The 25,158-nt window shown below is 38.8% G+C and overlaps 1 protein-coding gene across 1 annotated transcript; it reads left to right on the top strand.

The window, feature by feature from the left end:
* Window positions 1-2,904: 2,904 nt before the first annotated feature.
* Window positions 2,905-25,121, top strand: LOC137277601 (neuronal acetylcholine receptor subunit alpha-10-like). Its single transcript, XM_067809407.1, has 8 exons — window positions 2,905-3,248; window positions 15,757-16,036; window positions 16,196-16,341; window positions 16,664-16,708; window positions 18,416-18,522; window positions 18,891-19,423; window positions 22,951-23,147; window positions 24,127-25,121. Exons 2-8 carry the CDS (start codon window positions 15,976-15,978, stop codon window positions 24,436-24,438), a joined length of 1,401 nt encoding a protein of 466 aa, XP_067665508.1. The 5' UTR covers window positions 2,905-3,248; window positions 15,757-15,975; the 3' UTR covers window positions 24,439-25,121.
* The last annotated feature ends 37 nt before the right edge of the window (window positions 25,122-25,158 follow it).

Genomic DNA, 25,158 nt, shown 5'->3' on the forward strand with positions numbered 1-25,158 from the left:
TGCTGATACCCACTCGACAATGAACTCTTTGTCTATGGAATATAGCCACAAGTAGATGATATATGATGACATAGATGATCCGGCATGTATACTCAGTAACTGGGCCTAGAGCCAGCAGCTGCTGGACTGAACTGGAGGGGTGAGGTAGTCTAGTGGTTAAAGCGTTCGCTTGTCTCAACGAAGTGCCAGGTTCCATTCCCCACGTGGGAACAATGTGTGAAAAACATTGGTGGTGTTCCCCGCCGTGCTAGTGCTGGAATATGGCTAAAGCCGGCGTAAAAGTAAAATCTGGAACTAAGAAGTAGTGGTCAGGTTTGAGGGATGTTTATTGAAGCCAGATGCCGTGTTTTAAATGCTTGGAAATGACAACGAATGAAGCATCGTTGACTGTGTATTCAAACATTACTACACAATCATGAAAATAATAATGCAATATCACTAATTAACATCATTTCACGACCTTGATCACAATCGGGTATAAAATTATATGAGCTTGATCTTCATCTAATATCACATTTCGGCTCTACCACGTTGGCACATTTTGTCAGTTCACGGGCAGCTATCTAGCTAAACATATTTTTTAAAGGTCACGTGCAACCAAAAAATCACTTATTCATAACATATAATATGCACTGCCGCTTGTACACAAAACAAATAAACAAAACTATAAGCGTACAATCGCGATTCATAAGTGCAATATTTTGTGCTTGGGCTTGAAACGAAGCCCTCGGGAGACCGAAACCAGTCAAGTAGAACGACGGCTTCCAGTTGGCTGGTTCCTTTGCTGATACGCTGAGGGCTCATTGTGTGTACAGAAAAATGATCTGTTTGATGGGCTAGTCACTAGAAAGTAAGATTCTTTAAGTTCTTTTATTGTACTTGATGCGTCGCGTCAGTATGGATTTATATACCGCTGTCAAACAAAATCAGATACATGGAAAGAAGTTGTTATCCATGAAGAATGTATATAGAGATGTTAGGGTTTTGTAAATACATGTTCTCTGAATTTGCGTTCGATCCAATCGAACTACTGAGTGAACTACTGCGTGGTTGGAAACTGTCATTCGTCCAAGTACAAAGCAGGACTTGACACTGCACCAAACTTGCACCAGTTTCCGTCAGATCCAGTCCTCCGAGAAAAAATGGATGTAGTTTATTTGCAACCCACAGACATAAAACGTGTCATGCGTACAAGTATCACACCTGTCTAATTACATAATGTGGCAGAGACGGGACTCGGGTGCACGAGTCATAACTCAATTTATTTTGTTTTTATCGTATAGTCTGATGGGTATTCAAATTGCATGTGGTCAACGATTGAAGCTGTACTGCACGTTGTCGTTAGCAAACAGTCAGGTAGACATATAGGAGTCAACAAACCAGACATTGAGCTTTCTCTGTGACAGAGACTGCCTAACACAATCAACACGTTTTTCTTTTTATGCAACGAGAGGATTATTTACTTGGTTGTGTACACAACCAAGATTAGACTACTGCTCACGACCTCATACTCCGGGTATGCATACTGTTTCAAGCTCCGCGAACCTGTTCACTGCGCATGCGTTATGAGCGCAGTACAGCTGTTGAAACCACTTTAATAGTGAAACGTTTGAACTTCGATTTCGCGGGCTTTTTCTCATCGCGTTTTTTCCAACTTTATAAGTTGAATTGGCATTTTTTTATTATTTGTTTTGGTACGTGCATACCGAAAGGCACCATAATCTGCAAAGTTGTGTTTTAAGTTGCATGTGACCTTTAAACTACGTATACTCTACACAGACTAACTGATGCGGATCTAGTTATGTAACATTTCGGACACTAAACTAATCACTTAGCTATACTAAACTAATTATTCAGCTAATACTTAACCCTCATGCTGCGTTTCACAGCAGCAGTGCCGCCAGTGCGGCCTGGTTGTGCGTGGACATCCGAACTGTTGAGATACTACCCTACACCTTCCTCTGCAAGTCTCTCAGTGTCCAAGTGTCTCAACGACCCAACCCGACCCGTCGTACCTTGGCATAAGGTAGAAGGAAGCCAGTGAGTGTGTCAAAGGTTCAAAATTTGGATTCTACATACTTAGTCAAAATTGTATGATTTGACTCCAAGATCGTTCAACGAGGACATGCCTCTGTGATTCTATTGCGAAATGCACTATTTCTTGATATTCAGTAGAGGCCATCTTGAAAACTGACCACCATCTTAAAATGTTAGGTGGCTAACGGGTTTTATCAAAAGAGCATTAGTATGTGTGCCAGTTTTGGTGCTTGTTTCCGGCAGTGAACGATTGGTACAGTTATCTACTCCAGTATATGTATGTTTTGCCATTTTGGACTGACAAGAGAAACAGATATGACGCGTATGGCTTTAATCATATACAAGTTTTCGCCCAGGTGGTCCAGGTTTCGGCGTTAACAAGGTCCGTATATACAGGGTAATGATGCCATCGAGGGGATACTAAGGGTGCCATGTGGTATGGTGCAGCTAAACGAATCGGGCGGTCAGTTTCAGTTGATTGGTCTATAAAGTGTCATCGTGAGAGTGTGAGACTTTGCTCATAACATCAGTCATTGGACTGTCGGTCAGGTTCGCGCGTTCAAAGTCATCTTCCGCATGTGGGAACATTGCTGAAAGTGGTGTGAAACGAAAATCAATTTCCTTCAGTCTATTCGGTACAGTTTGCAAAGGACTCAAACCCTTCAACCACACGCAAATATTGCACGTAACTCGTTATTTATAATTCTGTTCAATAAAATTATACACTGAATGCCTGATCTAGAGACTTCAATGCTGTATTACTATTGACAAAACATATTTCCTAATGTAATGACAACAATATATCAATATAATAACAACAACACCGTTGCAGCTGAACGAAACTCATCAAACTGAAAACAAATAACCATTGTACAACAAGATTAGTCATGAACAACATCGTCTCTGAAATGTCCAAACACGAAGCAACTCCAACCCCTGGAGACCTTATCAGCCATAGACCGTTAATTGATGCTTTCAACGTCAAGGAGACGTTTACACATGTCGTCGTCACAGAGTTATCGAGGACAAGTCCAGCCGTCCCACACACAGTTACGGTGCTCAACTGCTGCAACATCGGACCCAATCAATGCTCGATATACGCTACGGCCGACGTGTTTGCCCTCGGCTCTGTGTACCTGAATGTTGTAGAGTTGTGTGATGTCATAGGAAGGAGTAAACACAGTCATGAAGAAGCGCTCTCAGAGATTAAGGTAAGGGTGGAAACCGGTCCTGCAGTATTTTATGTCAAGAATTATTATATTTGTTCATTTCATTTTAGTATTTCGTATGTAAATTTAGATGTGTTATCAATATAATAGACTGATATAGCGGCAGTACAATTGTTATTGTGTGCAAAAACGCTGTTTACTGAGGATGTCAGAGGCAGAATTTATGTCGTCAGAAGATTGGGATTTATTGAATGCGAAGCTCATCAAAGCTGATGGGGTGTGTTTTATTCTTTTTTACCTTTTACCAGCTATTATTCTATATGGCCGACTTTCTGGTCATAATGCTGGGTGATTTGAAAACATATTCCTCATTTCCCAGAAATCGATTTATTCAAACACTTGTATCAATGAACTAGGTACGCATACATCTGTCTACAGGAGTGTTACATGTTTAATACAATAAGGCCTGTCGCCACAGACTAGCATGTTTCTCATTTCATTCTTTATAATCAAATATTATTGATAAATAAATGAAATTATTGAAGAATGTTTGTGCAATCGTAGAGCATTACACACAAAAAGTTGTCGTGCTTAACAAAACTGTTTACCACAAGTCAGCCACATCAATGTCTCTACATTAATTACTCAGCTGATAATCTTTTCGAGCTTGTTGCTTTCCTGGGATTTATGGGAATAAAGCAGGGATTGTTCGGCTGGGAGTTAATTCCCAATGTCACAGGAAGGTATACATAGTAAACGGCCGTATGATTTCCCAGGGAGCTTGTATTTCAGTGATTATAGTCTCTGGATGAGTGAAAAAACAAGCCGTTCGGTTTACTCGGGTATATCTTTAAGGTTGACTGGTTATAGACAATTGGCAGTTGATGTTATTACAACGCTACGGTGAATGTTAATATGTTCATCGGAAAATCCACACTACCTCGCTGCGAATTCTGTATGGTCCCCATTGAGTTGAAACTGATAATACGATATGCATAACAGAACGGAAGTGAAATTTTATTCTAAAAAATCACATAATGTGACAAAGGGAACGTACAGCAACATTGAGCAAAGTCCAGTTTTGATGAATATGTCAATTTTAGAATTAAGTGGTGAATAGTCACATTTCATTAGATATACCAATTTTTAGTACGGTGTTTACAGAAATACTGAGAAAGAAATTGATATCTGCAGCTTGAGATTGGCATCCAATATTCTAGGGGAAAACAAAACGCCTTTGAGCAGACGCTGAATATTGACGCTATACAAATATAAGCATAATGCTAACATACATCTATCTAAGTGCAAGAATTAAGGCGTCGTTGAGCAAAGATTCCTTTCGGCAGTGGCTAATATACAGAAATGTTCAACCATTTCGCGTATTTTAAATAAAGAATGTTTCAATTTCTTGTCGTTCTGATGCACTTTAACATGTATACAGAAGTAAAAACCTTAACAGCAGGGATTTAATTATTCCTTAACGCCCAGGGTTTGGTTGGCGAAACCGATTTGACAGTGGAAAGACACTGATAGCCTTACAAATTAACAGTTAATCATAACATGCAATCAATGCCCAATGGTTCAGAGTTTATTTGGAGCTTTGGTCTTGTAACTCACGCTGAAATGGCAACGCAGTAAAGTGGTGTAATTTGCCTGATGACATATTGGTAACGTGCCTGCTTCCATGACAATGTTTGGCTTGACCATATCCATAACGTTATAAGGTTAATGAGGTAATAGGTAGCGGTATCAGCGCAGGTGTCGGCTTGCGTAATGGCATTTTGTTTCGCAAGACCGCAAAGTGTTATAGGTTAATGACGTTACATGAGTACCGGCATATCTAAAAACACATTAGACGAATCCAATATTTCAAATGCTGGAAACATAACAAAAAACAATTTCCACATTCATAAGAAATCTCTGGTGAAAGCAGCCTTGATTGTATCAAAAACACAGCGTGTTTTGGTACGCTAATATGAGCGTATAAATACTGTTCATCTGTTTGCTCGAAATGATTATATACAACTTTCTAAAGCTACATGATGCCATTTTAGAAAGTGGTCAAACATATGCAACATATGTCATATTTGGGATTTCACTTTCTCAGTAAAGTACAAATTCTAGTACTTTTTGGGTTGAGTCCCATCCGGGAATCGAACCCGCACCCTCAGAGTCAGGCACCTAATCGCCAGCACACAAAGTCAGCCGCCTAGCCCGCTCAGCCACCGCGACTTCCACAGCATGAAAGTCGGACAATTGGTAGTCTAGACTGCGTACCCCTCTGATAATTGTCTACTTTACTGAGAAAGTGAAATTCCAAATATGACATATGTTGCATTAGACCACTTTCTAAAATGGCATCGTGTAATCATAGCTTTCGGCCGTGGGAGCCGTGCCAATTCACACTTATTAGAGGGGTACACAAAGTAGACAAAGTCTAGACTACCAATTGTCCGACTTTCATTCTGTGAAAGTCGCGGTGGCTGTGCGGGCTAGGCGGCTGACTTTGTGTGCTGGCTATTAGGTGCCTGACTGTTGCAACTTTCTAAAGCTCGAAAACATTTTACAGTTTTCAAATTACAAATGCTTCCCGTCTTAAGGGAATATCAGTATTTCAAACTCAATAAATTCATCAAAGAATCGTATTCGAAATGCCCTGAGGTAACGCATCCACAGGAGTATACTGTTTCAGTTCAAGCTGAGATCTGTCTGCAAATCCGGTCTCAACATTAATAACAATGATACAAGATAGAACAAACTTTATGGATAACAACTTCTTTCATTCGTTAGTGCGACTTTTCGGTATCGATTCTTGTACCGTTGCAAAGCATAAATGGAACATGAAGACGGGGTAAAAACCAACAAAATAACACAACCCGCCAGGCAGTGAGCTGATGAGGCCAGAGAGTTGGACAAAGGAAAGGCATGGAAGCCAGTAATGTACAAGTAGTGTTTATACAGTATAGTTTGCTTATACATCCAAACATTGAATCAATAACCGCTGTGGCTGAAATGTATGTTTGAAGCGTCCAAAGTAAAGGTCAAAGAATAGTTTTACCAATTTTTCGATATCTGAACACTGAATTGCATTTGTTTCCCCAAAATCAGAAGCCCTTTGCTGTCACTCTTCAGAAAACGTTACTTTAAGGTTCATTCTAAACAGATACAGCCTACTCTATAACCTTTTGTTACTGTGTTGTTTAAGCACTGTCGTCTACGTAAATAATTCAGCTATTTATCTATGACGCATGGTCATCAAGTGCTACGGTATTGTCAGAACTAGAACTCGAGCACGTAGCTTTTACTGGAGAGGTGTATAATCTCCGGTGGTGTCCAATTCCCATTGCATTAACTATTAAATCTGATGCGTGCGCCTCTTAATAGCATAACTGCTCATTTCATTGTGTCCAGTGGTCATAACGTCCTCCCGATATGGGCCAACATTCCTGCCTCCCCAAAACACCTGACAGGACCAGCACATTACATTTCCATTCACTCACAGACAATTTGTATTGATTCATACAAATTCATGGGCGATCATAATCGAGTTTTCTATATAATTCTATAACGAGCCGCTGTTTATATGGTAGTAAGATACAGCAAGGATGCATTTGCATGCAGAAGACATTTATGCAAAGTGAAAGTTTCCTGTGTGTAGTGAACAGTGTCCTATATATGTCACTATCAAAGATTCGATTGCAAAATCGATTAATTACAAGAGAAAAATATATAATTATACTCTTGCTGATTTTTACGAAATGAAAATGCTTTACATACTCTTTTTTGCCATGCTATCTTGGTCTCTAAAAATATTAACCGTGTCGCAAGCGACTTCCCTGGTGCATTTCTTGAATTATGCGATAAATATACTCCATAAGAAGGTCGTTACGTTAAGGCCACGAGATGCCCCTTGGATGTATAGCGAAGTACGTGAATTGATTCGAAAATGCAATCACAATCATAGAATTGCGTAGTTCAACATCTGATTGCGCACGTTTTTGATCCAGTAGACATAAAGATATATCAGTGGTAAGAAGTGTAAAGAAGAAGTACATGAATAAAATTGATGAACAAATAAACAATGAACATGGTACAAAAACATCAGTTAAGAATCGTATGAAGAGTAAACACACCGCCACTATTAACAGTTTTCCGTATATATTCCATAACGATGAAGTACATGCTGATTGTGCTGATACAGCAAACATTGAGAATGATGCAGATCAGACAGGAATAACTGCTCCTAACAGAGATATTCCTGAAATTCCTTCAGAAGTAGATAATCCATTATGTGAAATTAACACTTAGTCCTCATGACATTCTCTCCTCTGTTGATACCACTAAAGCAACAGGTCCAGATGGTATTGGTAATAAATTTCTGAAAATGAATGCAAGACAATTAGCAGTTCCTTTATCTAAAGTTTTCAATTAATCATTGAAGACTAAAGCATTTCCTGATATCTGGAAGGAGACAACGGTTGTTCCCATACACAAAAGGCAGTATAAATGAATATTCTAACTATCGACCTGTTGCGCTAACTAACCTGCGAAGCAAAAACATTCGTAAAGTGGATTTTAAACATGTATATATTCATTTTAGATATAATAGAATACTTACAAACTTTTATGCCAGGTGATTCAACGGCACATCAACTAAGGCACCTGTGCATTAGATAGTGTTTAGGAAATTAGGGCTGTATTTTCTGACACAAGTAAAGCGCTTGACAAGGTCTAACATAAAGGTATTATACATGAGGTAAGATGTTATGGTATCGGGGTAGCTTTTTGAAATGGTTTGTGAGTTGGCTAGACAGTAGGGTTCAGCGAGTTATTGAAATGGGTTATAAGTCTCATCAAAGATCAATCTTAACCGGCTTTCTCCAAGGCCTTGTCTTAGGACCACTATTACTTATAGTCTATATATTAACGACATTATATTATTATTGACGGAATTAACAGCAACATCCGTCTCTTCGCAGATGACACATCACTTCATGTTATAATAGATAATCTTGATGAAACTGCTCCCTGTCTTAATAATGATCTACGTAAAATTTCTGACGGGCTGACAAACGGTAAGTTACGTTTAATCCTTATAAAACAGATTCTATTCAATTTTCAGCCCAGGCCAAAACGACATTTAACAACGAAGGGTACTATAAACATTGACGGCAATAGCTATAACATTTGGCACTTACCTTGCAGCACGATTGTTGCTGGACTGACCAACTGTTAACTGTTTGCGCTCAAGGTAAACTGTCTTAGAAGTTTTAAATGCTGTTTCTCACGTAAAACTTTACAAACAATGTACAAACAATTTACTTTACCTATTTTCGACAATTGTACCCAACAACATGCACTAATAATCAAACAACTAAATCTTGACGCTCTCAGAACTATTTGCGGTGCTGTTCATTGGCGACGTACTGTGATTCGTAGTGAACAGGTAAACCGTCTTCACAAATGAGTCAACGCCTCTGACAAGAATTTGTTTCTGTTTGAATATTGGCCCAAAGGACATTTCAGCCGAATAACTGAAATACTCTTTGTTGCTGGATTGTAATTTACATTTAACGAATGTCCATACGATGGGGGATTTTAGATGCTTCGCCAACATCTGATGTCCACACATTACGCTCGTATAACGCTGTAGCGGAATATACGAGTATTACAATATAAGGATATTTCCTTTGGTGCAGTCTTTGGTAAAATGTGGGAAAACGCAAACAGCATCACAAAATACACATTTACATGCTCGCCTTTGTTCACGAGGCCATGTGAATATGTGCACCTGATTTGTGATCAAACACAGTCAGTTGCTTACTGGATGAAAACAAATATTCATTGGAGCTCGAATATAGTATCAAGACTAAAGACAAGATGGTGTTTTAACCAATTTGCGATATTTACAGCACGCATACTCTACGTTCTGAGAGTTCACCACTTTGAAGAATTGTCTGATACACTGATTGATATTCATTAATTTGTACTATTTCCAAAGTTAATGATGATGTGTGATGAGTTAACTGTAGTAAAACTACAGCAGTTGTTTCACCTGCGCAGAAAGGAACAGTTCCTGTTCTTGTGTGCCATTTAAAGTATTACATCACGCTGGTTACATCTAGAAATATATTTCACAAATATACTCTTTCCATCTGAGGAAAAAACAAAAATTAGGAATTCCCCAAAGAACATAAGTCCATTGGGCACAAAGCTACAAATTTATTTTTTGCTGTATAATGTGAAAATATATAGAATATATTATATGTACGTGGGTATGTACAAATTTGAGATGAATATGGCAACCTCGAGCTGTCCACATTTATTATAGTGAAAAAATATAATTTTTATGGAAACAAGAAATTGTGTTACACAGGCATAAAGTGGATAAAGTGGATGATATACTTTGGTCATGAACTTCTTTTATCAGAAGAAAATGACACATTACCTTTTCAGCAGACATTACCTCATCGAGCAAATACACTTCGCTTAAGGGAAACCCGTTATATGTTACTAACGGCGCCAGTGCCATGTATTCATATTCGTGCCACCAACACACGGACGCTATTACAGAAATACATCAATTTTACAATTAATTACTCAAATATGTACACAAGTAAATTGCACATTCATGGACAGACTAGGCTCCAGGTGGTCAAGAATGGCTACCAGGCATATGGGAAATCCCCGGCGGGAATACGCGTTTAATATTAAATCAATTCACCCGTAAAACCAAAACATCCACTTTAATGAAGAAAACTGACTTACAGTCAAATTTGTGTCATCTAGTTAATTGTTCTGGACATTTGATCCTGCGGTCAATCATTGTCGTTAACATATTTCCATTGTTAAACCCCTTGAAAGTAATTAATGACAGCGGGCGTACCTTTCATCTAATATTGATCAAACCCAGTAGCCCATTAAATCTGTAAGCGACGTCATATTTAATTCACCGCAACCATTTGTAACCATTCTTTTCAAACTCGTTCATCTCCAGTGATATGCTAGTGTGCTCTGTGCTTATGATCAGCCTTTAAATAATGTACACAGATCTGTATAACTACCCTGTCACCTGCTGAGAGATGCCTACTCGACACATTTTGCGGAAATCAAAACCATCAATCAAATCTAACGACACGTAACATCATTGGATTATATCCCGGTATCGGGTTATCATGTTAGTGTATCAGTGTGATATCCTGAGCATTCAAAATAACAGGTTTGTCCATAATGAATGAGCAATTTCAGAAAAGGCAGTATATTTGACTGCTAATCCATCTGTTCGTATTATTATACATTGTTCTGTAAACATTTGACATTAGGCAAATTCGAAATGGGCTAAGTTGAGGAAAACAGCACATTATCCAATGAGTGATAGTAACTGATGCATAGAATCTCGCATCGTGGTTACGAGTAGCAATATTGCATTACATACGGTAGGTGGACACTAAAAGATGTGTTTGTGGATGATATATACGACTAGGTATGTATTCGTGCATGTCGACCTAATAATTGATCAGTTATACATGCTGTTGATCACTGCATTGTCTGGTCCAGCCTCGATTATTTACAGACCGTATAGCTGGAATATTGCCAAGTGCGGCATACAACTCAACTTACTCTCTCACTTAACTATATATTCCCGAGGACAATATATAAAAGTAAGCAGCTCTTACAAGTGATGGAAATGGTGTCTGCAGTAATTTGATCAGACAAAGTGAACAACCGAAGGATTTGGAGGATAAGGTCTAATCGGCTTCTTTAATGGTAAGTTGTTGACCAAGTCAAGTAATGATCGACATCCGTGTGACACAGGGAGACCTGAGAGAAACAACCGACAAGCGATAACTAATAGACGTCGTCGCGGTTACATTCCTAATGGCAACACAGCCAGGCACAGAATCTTTTGACACAAGGCGGAAATAGCTCACACCCCGGTATCAACAGATGGTCTATATGACTTTGAATGTATTGCCTACCTCAAGTAACTTTATACGGTATATTTGATGGTGGCAATAGCAACTCATTTTGTCAACATAAACTGGACACCTGGATACAAAGTGTACTTTTCCCCCGACTAAAAATATCATCATCGGGATGATGTGCTGGTTGTATGTGTGTCTATGTGAGATAAGAAATTGTGAATCAGTGCTTTCAACTTAGCACACAACTGACAAATTGGCATGTCTAAAATTTCCTAAAGCTGCTGTGTATGTATTTCCTAGATTTTACATAGGTCCCCCTCATGCTTCCTCACTGAAAACCTTGAGACTCACATCGCACCATTGGTCTGATTTCACTTCACCTCTTGTGATACTTTGTGGGGATCTGAATGCTGGAACGGGTAATGGAAACAATCCACTGTGTGCAGAGTGTTGTTTTCCATAATGATGATGTATATATATTTGAAAACACTGCATCTGTTGAACAGCGTGTGAGATTTCGATACATATAATCAGAAGATCTTTAATTGATTTATGCCGTCTGTTATTGAATGGTACAGGTGTGAGTTTACACATGTAAGGGATATTACTCTAATGTTGTTGCTTATTTCCTTGCATCTGTTGGTCTGTATAACTTTGTAGAAATATTTAACGTAGGTGGCCGATTAGATTCTGAATATTACCCCTGGTGTTTACTAGCGGAGTTTTATTCCAGTAGTCATGTTAACCCCACTTTAGACGCTGTGGACACTATTTCGGAATTATACGTTCTCTACAATGACTTATATTCCATTTTCAAATAACGATTGACAGTGATATCTCAGTCTGGAATGACGATCATGAAAGTAAAGGTCCTAATGATGTTGACAAGGTTTTGTTGGAATCACATATGGGAGATGTTCGATACTGTCTTGTAAGTAAATATACTGGCGTTTACCTTGTTTCTATTGAGTTTTAAGTTCAGTAGTGTTCTTGTTTTGTATAAACAAGTTTGCTTTGATATTCTGCAACTGCTAAGCATGGCATCTGCCTGATCAAACAGAACGTTAGATGTTACTGTTTGCTGATTATGTGATCCGAGTATTGTAATTTATCTATTCCACGTCGATAAACACTAAGCGTGTCCAGATGACTGGTACCTACATGTGATTGCTCTGTTTAGCAGTTGTGGTCCTTTGGTCCCTTTGTAGTGTTATCAACACTAAGTACTATGATTTATGGTGAACGCGAGAAGATGCCCACTGTATAATGCTTCTTACTCTCGTTGTTTGAAATATTGGTGTAAAATAATGAATGTATCTGACTAGTGTTTGCCTACAGAAGCCTGTACGTCTTGATAATTTTGGTATGAATACTTCGGCATCATGTACCCACCCAATACTGTTTAGACATGGCTTTGCCTATATTTGGCTGTCACAGACTGGCACGTTTCATATGCGTGCCACCGATATTTTTAACCTTTAATGACATTCATCACTTCATACGTTTTACATTAAGATTGGATTACATATGGATTTAGTAATCAACCGAAGATGATATTTATATATCTACTGAAAACATTTTCGTTCACTGAGAGATGAACTTCATGTCATGTTTGTTTACCCTATGACAACCAAAGACACGCGTATGTACTATCTTTGGGCGGCATATAGAGGCTGGTGTACATGTGATATACAGATGAAAGTTTAACTATTTTTATAGGAAAGTGTTGAAACCGCTGTGGAGCAAGTGATGCACAACATTAGGATATATATATATATACATGAAGGGTGCGTTTGTTTATACAGTTCACCTGGTTGAAATGCATTAGTAATAGTTGTTGTGTCAGGCCTTGGTCATGATCAGATTATCAAAAGATTATCAAAAGGGTTATCGTCTTCTCATAAAGGCCAATCAAGGCTAAGGCCTTTAATTAATGTCAATGTTAAAATATTCCATTCATACATGTGTACCTGTCCCGCATAGAACTTTGTAAACAAGACCGAGTAAGGTTGTTTATTCATCATGAAGAAATTAATTGATACCCTAAAGTGGATAATACATGCTAAAGCTATGTAAAGCCTTTGTAAATACGCCTATGGGCTTTTCACTCAAGGTAGAACTTGAATGAACTGACATTCAAATGCACATACACTTTGTGAAGTACTTAATAAATATACGCTATCATTCGTTTCCAAAACAAAATCAAATAGCGATGTACCAGGTGTTTACACAGCACGCCGTTTGCTTTTCCAAAACCAGTCATGCTGCCAAGAAATTTTAGAATAGATTTCAGGCATACCGTTGTCTTATCACTCAAAAATAGTCTCATTTCCTGTTCCATAATTTACCGACCTGAACTTACAGTAAACGACACCGGTGTAACTGCTTCATACATAGAATTGTGCCTATAGGTTCTGTGTGACAGAGGTACAATCGAACATACCTTTTGTACGTAAACTGCAAAGAACGGCAAACTATTCTGCCTCAAATGTTGTTAGATCTTGAATGGTTCATAGATGGTTTCAGTAACGTATTTGACTTAACGATCTATGTTCAAAACAGTACGAGCAAGGTCGATACTTGCATGCCTACCAGTAAAATTACATTTTATTCTGAAACAGTGTGCCATACCTGTTCTTGCAGTGCTACTAAGTAGTATATATCAACACTGTTGCATTTGGAAGAGGCAGGTAAACAGAAACAGTCGGTGTATGAAATGGCACAAAGAGTCGACATGTTTGACAAGCTACAGTCTATATTACTACAGCAACCTATTCTAAAATATGCAACTGTTGAGTGGAACAAATTCGTTGATCAATCAACCAATCGTATTTCTGAACAGTTTGTTGTGGTATGTAGAAGTATATCAATAAGTTATTCAACTTCATTACTCCTCAATGACACAGTCGTGTTGGAATGTACCACAAGTTGGTAAGCATAATTATGCATGTATGTGCAAAAACTATCCCATAATAATACCACATCTCCATGATGTGGACAAATGTTTATAAATGTTTGACGCTAGGTTTAACAGTTAAGAGTATACTGACAAACCGGTGGCAACAGCCACAAACACGCAAAGAGAAGTCAAGTGTGCACCTTAAAACACCGGACACATATGGTAAGTCAGAGCATCACATTACTTTTGTCACTGCCGTCTCAACTGTCCTGGAAAAGTCCACCATGAGATAGATAGATAGATAGATAGATAGATAGATAGATAGATAGATAGATAGATAGATAGATAGATAGATAGATAGATAGATAGATAGATAGATAGATAGATAGATAGATAGATAGATAGATAGATAGAGCAGGGGTGGGGTGTGTAGAGAGGAACGAGAAAATCTACAAAGATAAAAATATAATACCAGAATGGACAAAGATAACAACATGATTACGAAGCCAAAGATAATGGATTGTTGTACAAAGAAAACAGAGTGTAGTAATGACAAAGTCAAAAGCGGGGATAAGGTGTGTTTATGGACAAAGATAACACCATAATGGAAGGTAATTAGATAGGATCAATGTACAAAGATCTCGGATCTCCGGATCTCGATGCTTTCTTGAAGTTTCCTCTTTTACCAGTGGTAGATATTGGTGTGCAGAATCTTGGTTTGTTGCCAGGAAATATGGTGGTCGGAATTTCTTTTTATGAAATTCCCCGGAAGGTCAGATTTCTCTACAAAGGTCCTAGTTTTCTTTAATCCTGGTGGCTATGGGGGCATGATGGCTCCTCTATGGATTTGTCTCCACAACTGCATGTTATTTCGTACACACATCCTCTATGGTTAAGAATGGACCTTTCCCTTGCTTGTTTGATCTGAGGGTGGTGATTTCACAGGTAATGTCTGTACTGGTCCGTGTGGGTTAGTTTGTGGTAGACGGCAGTGTGAATGTTGTCTTGACTGTTGGACACCGAGGAAAGGCTAACTGAGGGTGGTTTCATTCTGTAGTGTTGTAGGCTGAGGTGGCCCAGTAGTGCTTCGGGGTCGTGGTCTCGTGGTCGTGCATAGGATGCGGAAGGTGTCATCAACATTTCTGTATAAGTATAGGGGCTGGAAGGGGGACGACATTTAGGTGTCATCTTTAAAGATGGTCATGAATATTTCTGTGGTGAGTGGAGACAATGAGGAACCCATAGGGAGGCGGTAGTTTGAAATCTACCAAGAAAGTGTGTGTTGTGTTGTACCTAACCAATATAACACAGAAACCAAAGATACCGCCGCTCCAAACATACTGTCAGGCTGTTCTCATCCCGCCTGTCATACAGCCGTGTGGAAAAGGTTTCTTACACTGAATCAAGTCAAGATTTAAATGTTGATGTCAAGCAGTTCTGCACTAGCGCTCCATTCATTCTCCTTGAAAATATGGGTTAGAATTGGTCTTCAATGACCTATGATTATGTGTAACTAACAGGATCGAATAGTCAGGCTCGGTTGACGCAACTTGGTTGACGATATGTCATCGTATCCTATTGTGTACAACGATACTTCTGATTTTGATCACTGCGTTGCCTTGCCTGCGTTGAGTTGAATATGCACGCGACAATAACTGATCCATCCTCAAGACACTCTTACAAGCATGGGTAGATTTACATTATGTTCGATTTCCATTTCTTCCAGATGGGTCCCCACAAGAAGTGGATGCTACAGTGCCTAGAGTAGAACACTTGTTTCATGTCATGGTCAGCTGACGATCGTTTGCATTCATAGAAACAGCATCACCCAGTAGACCATTATGTTATGGGGGTTAGAAGTTCCGGTCCATGGAACAGAATTGGCGATATTTCATAAATAGTTCACGGATACATTCCCATGCTGTGGGAAATGATATAACCAGAAATGTATTTTCGGATGTGGAAGATCGAATTGGTATCTATACTCTGCCTCATCGCAATACAAGGTAAGCTGTAGGATCGTGCTGGTGATACATTACATTGATACAACGCTGACACTAATCTAATTCTATGCAAATTTCTCACCAGTATTCTCATGAAAGAAGTACATTACTTGCAGAATCTCTATTCAGCATTTTTATCTGACGCGGATCTGTCTTTTTCAGACTTGATGTGTAATGAGTTCGTTTCTGATACCATCATAACAACAATACTAGCCAAAGGTTACCGGAAGGAAGTGAGGCCTCGATGTCCTGGTGCCACGTCAGTTAATGTCACCATGGACTTGGCACTAAGACAAATCATTGAGCTGGTAATGTAATTATAGTTATAATGCAAAAATTCAGTTTATCATACGCTCAGTAGAATTATGTTTGGCACAGTAATGGCCTACTTTCAAGGTGCAAAGGTAACTATTCTAATGATATTCCAGCCGTTCATTCTGGTGCATGATACAGCTACCAATGCTTCCCCGTAGGCAGTGTTATTTGATGGGCATAAAAGACACACGTTTATATACGCAAGTGATAACCACGCAGTGTCGAGTTATATTTATTTTACATATCCATTATCGTTATTTTCAGTGTAGGAACATTAGAATTCGTGTTCTACAGTGTATAATTTCCTCTTTTCAGAATGAACCTAAACAGTTCCTACAAACAAACGTGTGGCTGCGTGCGGTACGTAAGTGGACTCTGAAGTATGAACCATATTCAGAATGTGCGAAATCGATAACTGAAACATATCAATTGCGGCAGTACTAACCCTGATGTTGGAGACAAATTATGTATTTCAAATGACACTCACATCTGTTGCTAAACATCAATTATAATATTTGTTCAGTTGTTCAACTGATAATTATGTTTACTATGTAGCACGGAGGCAAGGACCGGACATGTATCTGTAAGCCTCTTCGTTCACAGGTCAATATACATATATATCTGTGGGTGTATGTGTGGCTGTGGGTGTGTGCGTTCCGAACTGCTCTCTCAGTGAATTAAAGTGTGGAAAAATGGATAATCATTTCCAAGAATGTCAAAGTCAAGTACGCCACCCACAGTAAAGGAAGGACATTCTAACCTATGTTTAAGAGCTTCACTGTACATTCAGGGTAAACGATAGCTCGTTATTGCATTGTTTTTCTGTAAGAGTTTCAAATTAATTTTATTCACATGTCGGTTTAAGTCGGTGAGTCAGATCTGCTTTTACGCACCTCTCATAGTATTTATGACATGTAAGCAAAATATGTGGAACAGATCCCGTCAGAAGCCGTAGACGAAAAATATTGAACATTTCTGGAACCTGAGCACTTAGCTACTGTGATGGCTGACCAATACAGGGGCGGATGCAGGTTATTGAGAAAGTGGGGCGGTGGTGGTGTGCACAGTTCACTTTACCTCTTTTTCACGAGGGTTTCAATAGTCATTTAATAAACCCGTGTGCGCACGCACGCATGCACGCACACACACACACACATACACACACACTGAATCTGCCTGTGCCAAAGCGGTTTTAAATTACGTCCACGGCACAGTGGGTCATTACTGAGATCGCAGCTCTACCAAACAAACACCAAGGATTTCCATGCATATTGAATGAGAATACTTCATTATTAATATGCAGTTCATAATGATATATTTTGTATTCTGTATTAATATTGCACAAACCCCATTCACAACTGTTAATTATAAAGGACTTGGAGTTGTTACATACCCATGAAAAGCAAAGCTATATCCAAACCATTCGAAACCACACATGTGTCTTCGTGAAAGTACAGAGAGTTTATACTCAATAATGGTATTCTACATACTCTCGCAGTCGATCGAGTGTGTGATGCCCGATATGTGACATTGCATCTACTGTTATGCATACGGAAATCATTGTGCATTCTGAAAGAATTTCTCCCAAGAAAAGTATTTCAAGTGGCGACAGTCAAATCAGTTGTTTCAATTAGTGATGTTCATTGTGCTTTGAACCTTTGATTTAACAAAATGGTGTACAATTACATGTAACCAACCCTCAGAGTACACGTTATAAGTTAATTGTTAATTGTCAGTAACGGTCACACTAAAACGTAATAGTGACTGAGTAAGGTGGCTTTAAAGCCTGTTGGTTTGCAAGGAAAGCTTTATTGCAGCTGATAACCGTTGGTATGATTCAAACACCTAGAAAAATATTTTGTTTTAAACCTGATTCAGACCCAAAATCAGGCCCTTGCTTACATGCCCAAGTTATGCGACTTGATAAAGAACTCAACTCTACCAGGTGAAATGGATTTATTTATATTCCATCCTCAAAGATCACAATTAGACCTCAGTAAGACCTCCCAGTGTGCCGGACAAAAATAATTATCATTGTTTTCCATATTTGCATATTTTGTATTACAGTTTTGGAACGACTGTCGCTTGACATGGAACAAAACTGCCACAGGTGTTGATAACCTTGTTCTTCCGACATCGTTCATGTGGATTCCTGACATCACTTTATATGACAAGTATGTGATTTTGTTACAGTATCATTTAAGAGAAAGTTAACAAAGCTGCTAAATCTGAAGCCAAATATACCACTGAAACCATATTTCAATCTTTCAGTGATGAAAGTTTAAGTATAACATCTGTCATATACTGACCAGCAAAAGAGACGCAATTCAAGAAATCAAAACAACATGTTTCCTTAATCAAATCCAAACTCATGCTGAGAAAGTAGAATTTGAATTCTCAGTTGCGTTTTTATTGCGGGTCAGTATAATTCGTGTTATTGATTCGTCATTGTGTTAAATCAAATTTTTCATAAGTTGGATAAAATACATTTTTGTGCTGCGTGAAGTAACAGCTACTATTTATTTAACAATCCTGTTTAAAGTAGCGCAGACGAAGGAATGAAGGCCGCCAAGGAATATCGTGTCAGCGTGACGAGCGAGGGGGATACTCGTCATCAGATACCAATAGTTCTCACAAGTCTTTGCACCATCGACACAACCTACTTCCCTTTTGACAAACAATCATGCCCTCTCAAGTTTGGGATGTGGGCGCACAGTGCTCTCGACGTCAACTTCACAAATGTCAGGGACGATGCCGACTTAACGTCGTATGAAGGTCACGTGGAATGGAACGTGGTCAGCATGAACGTCGAACGTAATGTTTCATATTTTGAAGGAATTCCTTACCCTTCGTTGGTGTTCCATCTGAAGCTGAGACGGAAACCTCTGTTCTTTATTTTGAATCTCTTTTTCCCCTGTGTTCTCATCTCGATGGTAGCCATCCTGGGATTCATGCTGCCACCAGATGCAGGTGAAAAGGTGAACTTGGAGGTCACAGTTCTGTTATCGCTGGCTGTGTTTCAGCTCATTGTCTTGGAGATGATGCCACCCAATTCGGAGACGTTACCTTTTATCAGTGAGTTTTTAGAATCTTGATAGAGTATGTCCCCAGGATACTTTCGTTTTATCCACATACTCATGATCGGCTGTAGGCAATGATCAAACAAGTGAACAGTTTTGTCAAATGAAAATGAATTACTTTAGATAACACTATCAGTCTCAATACCGATTCATTTTGCACCAATGCTGTTACGTATGGCATAATGGCGGTATTATTTTGTTATGCAAATTGCCTAGTTATACTCTGCGGCAATACTGACACACATATGGTATATACTAGGTCAAACATATATCTTTTGGAGGGATGAAATTGTCAATGTTATGTTGTGTCCCACGAAGCAAATTGTATACATCCACGGTCTATGCAGTCGGGTCAGTGTGACAAACATTAAGCCAGGTCCTGCCGAAATATTTGCTACGCTCATCAGAAATGATGAACATATTGTTACAGTTAATAAATTGCTGTGAATAAAGGTAATAGTAAATCCCATTTCAGCCAAATATAACACAGACACGTCTGAAATATTGAATAATAAATTATTTTGAGCAAAGAACGAGCAAGTTACAATAAATAAAAAAACAGATTTCTAGCACAATGCAGTTGACTCACTCACTCAAATATCAACTCACCAGAATCTTGGCATTTTACTGTGAGAGCAGATGTACTAACTGCAGGTAGTTTCCACTGTGAGCAGTCAGACACGGAGTGTGAGTCTTAAATATAGAGTTGCTGACAAACACACGTTGACAGGGAGAGGCACACAATTCCAGTGTTTCCGTGTGTGTCCCTCAACACAACAACCAGCCTTTATATATACTGCCACATTGTCGGGAACATTTTATATCGCAATTCACTTAGCATCCCCGAACAGGAAGTAAACGATAGACTGCCAAGGGCAAGTAACTGGAGCGCTATCAAGAAGGCCTACCGCTAAAAATACTACAGTAACTGCAATTGGCCATATGTGATATGAAAAATGACCCAATCTACAAACAAAACTCTAATTCAAAATTATTCAACAGCATTGTGACCCAGTGGTAGATATCCCTTAACCAATGATAATACAAATTACAAACCAAAACTCTCGTGGCAACATAAAAAGTGTAATGATACGGAATACAGAACATTTATTTTCTCAATTAGCAGATGATGCTTTTTGTTTTGTAGATGGTCTAGTCTATGTATCCACGATCTATGTCCTCGGATCAGTGTGACATACAATAAGCCAGGTCAAACAGCCACTCCTGCAGGAACCTGCTTTGTATAGAAAGGAACTTGTTGAATAGAAATATCGGTTAACCGTATAATTGTGTTGGCTTATAACCTTAATGGAATATGAGGTGAAAAGGCAAATTAACTTTGGTTAGACTCATTGCGATACCCCCATCTGTTCGGAGAATGTACATGTCTGCCCATAATTCCATATTCCGTTTAAACTACGCGAGTTCTTCATTATACATATTCATAAGGTATGAGATGGAAACAAATGGATTTATTTTGAATGTTTATACGTTTCTTATATAATATTTTCAACAAAACACATACGTATTCTATTAAAGCATGACATAAAATGTATACCGTTAATGTTCAGGACAGTACTTATATGATACGTGTATTAATTCATATAATACTCAGCAATCCTGACCAACAAGTTTACATGATACGTTTTTTCCCTGTCACATGCATGAATGGCACAAGAGGTACTCGGGTGACTGGAAGGTAATGCAAGTCATTGCCCATTCCGCTGAATATCGCGAATCTTTAATCTCTCTGTGCTTTGGTGACTGACATGGTGCCAACGTCAGTTATGCTGTGCTTGAACATAGTGATATACTGAACGTAAGACCTATTCATATTTGAGCAGATTCAAACATTATTTGGAAGGGGCATTAGAATTAATCAGGATCGGTGACCATGAATCATTGAAGCTGACCTCAGAAGTAACAAGAGCTACCTTATTGCTGAAATATATTCACTCCTTCTGGGTGAAAAACAAATCTTTCGGACTAACATTGTTTTATTAATATCTATGCAAATTTCACCCCAAAGATTGTTTGAACGAGATATATGATATTAAATGCGTGATTAAAACATGAGTTCCATGCTATTGTGGAAGAATTTCGTGATTTATGCCAGATAAAAGCTTGTGTTGAATGTAACACGGTTAAAGGACACGCACAACAGGTACAAGCATTGAGATATTTGCATAATTTACAGATTAGTTTACTACATATGCAATACATTAGCAGAGCATAAAATATCATATGTTCATCTTGTCTTGACAATAGGAAATTAAATGGAAAGCAATCAGACCTCTGATTCACATGCAATGTCCTGTCCAATACATAATGTCAACGGATCACATTTATTGTATCACTGAATAATAATCCCGACTGCCCAACGTCCAGTGCAGGATTACTGGGAAGAGGAAGGGTTCGTTTCCTTGTATAGAAAAAGCCCCTTTGATTCGGATATGATAATTATTTCAATGAAGCGTTTATATGAGTCCTCGATATATTGTCGATATTCCGGTATTTCCTGAATCACCTGATTGACACTGACAGCTAACAGCACAGACAATATTATTTAGCAGATGGTTTGTCTTGAAAACATCACAGTTCTATATCCTGCATTGGGGGCATTTGTATACTGTGATTCTTTGTGGACAGAAAAGATACATGAGGGATAAGAATATATATGTACATGAATTCGACAGTACAGCATATCAGAAATGGAGTAAGTGAGTGAGTTAGCTGAGTTTTACGCCGCACTCAGCAATATTCCATCTATGTGGCGGCGGTCTGTAAATAACTGTGCCTGGGCCAGACAATCCAGTGATCAACAACATGAATATCGATCTGCGCAATCTTGAATCGATGAAATGTGTCAACCAAGTCAGCTAGCCTAACCACCCGATCCCTTTAGTCGCCTCTTACGACAAGCATAGTCTCCTTTTATGGCAAGCATGGGTTGCTGAAGGCCTATTCTACCCCGGACCTTCACGGGTCACATCAGCGATTGATAATATGTAGAACTTTAGTCACGGGACGACTAAGATTCATATATATATAATACACATTTACTCATATAAATATTGTTTCTTTATGCGCGTTCGTGTCCAAACTTGTACTTTTGTCATGACAATCTTGGTGTATCAATTATTTCTCACTTCACATTGAGATCCAATACAATTTGCATGGACATTATGTACGATATATAACAGAACTGGTGATACAAAATATATATCTAAAACCAGAGAACAGGTCTAATACATTTTCGTTCAGCACAATAGTATACATGTTTCGACGTTTCTTACCTTAATTCACAATACAAATAACTCACCGTTAGTTGTTTGCTAGAAACTTGATCGAATACATAATTTAGCGGATTCCATCAAAGCGACTTTTCCCAACATATTTTTATCCTGTCAATATGTTATTAATGAATTTGTGTGTATAGACAGTACTGGTAATCTCGTTTCATATTTGCATGTGTATTGATATGATATATGATGCAATGCATGCTATCTGGTTGCTCCACAGGTGTATACTTCGCTTCGACCATGGTCCTGGTGGGATTGTCATGTCTCATGACAGTCATTGTTTTGAACATCCATTTCAAGGGTTCGCAGGGTTGGCCAGTACCACAGATCGGCAAAACCATCGTCATCGACGGATTGGGTCGGTTACTGTGTGTAAGGTTTCCGCAAAAGGTGCTGCAGAAGAATCCCACTAATGAAGTGAGTTCAAACCTCTGTTTCATTCCATATTCAATCTTATATTGCACGAATGAGAAATATGGGTTTATGTTATCATGACTAAGTTTCGCTTACAAGTTGGCATGAAATTAATACAGTTAATTCAGTGATTTCTTTGTCACGCCATTATTTGTAGTTAAATCCCATGTTTCCTTGTAATCTAATCCTGTGTTATCATATGCCGTCAGATGAATTTGAAATGATCAGGTGTTTAATAGTATTATGTTTCATCCTCTATTTTCGCTTTGTAAAACATCGTTTTGTGAATGGGAGATCTTGTGAGAGAGGGTTAATACGTGACACTAGGCGGTGTAATGCTCAGGGTTTTGTCCTATACAACTAGTTGAACCAGAACTGGTTGAAGATGGGTTCGAATCCCACAGTCGCCTTGTTAATGTCCGTTGATTTGCAGCTGTCACTATGACGATGGTTGTGGATTTGAACTTTTCTACACAAATCTTTTTCCACCAGTTTGTGTAAATTTTTTTTGTACACATGCACAGAAGGTCGCCTCAAATGACCCTCACCGATTTTGACAGCCCAAACAAAATGAGTATTGTATAGGCACCGATGCAAAAGAGATGTTAGGAATCTAAAATATTTCTGCTTCATATCTTTACGTCTTTTTCTTTAAAAAATCAGTCCGCAGTCATATATCGTTAAAGCCTCACACACACACAATTCGGCGTTGTTTGGCTGATGATACTTTATTTGAAGTGACCATCTATTACAGTTGCGGGTGGTAGAATAGCCTATTTCTGTTTTCGCCCGCCATGCTGGAATATTGCTTAAAGCGATGTGAATCCAAATTCACTCAGTCACCATGCTGAAATGTTATCAGAGGTGCACACAGAGCTTCCATCATAGCATGAAAATGTCAAATTATACAAGTACTGTGTAAAGGGACATTGAACTGAATTCTCTCACTCACTCCTACATATTCATGTGCCTGTTACTCTAGGTAGTGCAGGGTCTTCGATTCGAACGGCGGAAAACCGTTCTGAAACCATTGAACAACATCAGCACCGTTGACAGCGTTGACGCGGACACACCCCACGCACCGGAAACAAACCTTCTTCTAAAACACTTCAGTCGGATCAACGCGAGCCTGAACGATATGGTTGCCAGCCTGGGAGACAGGAAGAGTGACAGGGCAATGTGTGAAGAATGGGAGTTCATGGCCCGTGTCCTGGACAGAGCCTTTCTCCTGATCTATGGCTCCCTCACCTGTTTAATTTTGCTGGTTTTCATTATAGAATTCCAAACACAATAAGTAAGGGAAGGCTTGAAGTGAAGACCACTTCTGAACTCCTTGTGTTAAGTCACAGGGAAGAAGATCGATGTCAACATGGCTAGGCTCTACATCTGGAAAGAACGTGAAATTTGTAACGTATGATTAGGTGCCTGAAAGGTGTCTTTTAACCATATCATGATTACAGATTATTCCTTAACTGCTTGGACAATCGTGGATGCCCTAGTTGCAGTTATAGCCACATGTATTTTCGGATTAATAGAGCCTATTGCCGATACGTGCTGCCAAATGATTTGCTCCGATCAGGATTAGAATCAATCGTTAACTACGAATTACAATGTACTTATGATTCAGTTATAGCGATGATGATGATGATGATGATGATGATGCCGATGACGACGGCTGCTGGTACAGAACGATGATGCGAAGAACATTACAATAAATAAAGACAGTGATGGTGCTGTCTGCCAAACTGGTACCGGAACGTGATTATGTATATGTACATTCAATCGATTAACAGACATCAACATGTGAAATGCAGTTCATACATCAGTATTGCTTTTCATATAACATGTGAGGTTATTCTAAATGGTCAAGATGATGCAAATTGCAAAGATATATGTACATTACAGTGACATGCATTTAATATCATATATCTCATACATAAACCAGTGATTAAAGAGAATATAATGTCTGCTTTACAATGAGATTTTCTCATAGTTGTTCATAGAGCGTGATTGT

Source organism: Haliotis asinina, chromosome 3 (genome assembly GCF_037392515.1).
Source record: "Haliotis asinina isolate JCU_RB_2024 chromosome 3, JCU_Hal_asi_v2, whole genome shotgun sequence".
In the NCBI taxonomy this organism is placed as follows: domain Eukaryota; kingdom Metazoa; phylum Mollusca; class Gastropoda; order Lepetellida; family Haliotidae; genus Haliotis; species Haliotis asinina.

What these genes read in the sequence shown, in the direction of transcription:
- LOC137277601 (XM_067809407.1), top strand. Translation starts at nt 15,976, where the DNA reads ATGTATTTTCGGATGTGGAAGATCGAATTGGTATCTATACTCTGCCTC. An exon ending in TAAGACAAATCATTGAGCTG is followed by an intron (nt 16,342 to 16,663) that starts GTAATGTAATTA and finishes TCCTCTTTTCAG; the next exon opens with AATGAACCTAAACAGTTCCT. An exon ending in GGAGACGTTACCTTTTATCA is followed by an intron (nt 19,424 to 22,950) that starts GTGAGTTTTTAG and finishes GTTGCTCCACAG; the next exon opens with GTGTATACTTCGCTTCGACC.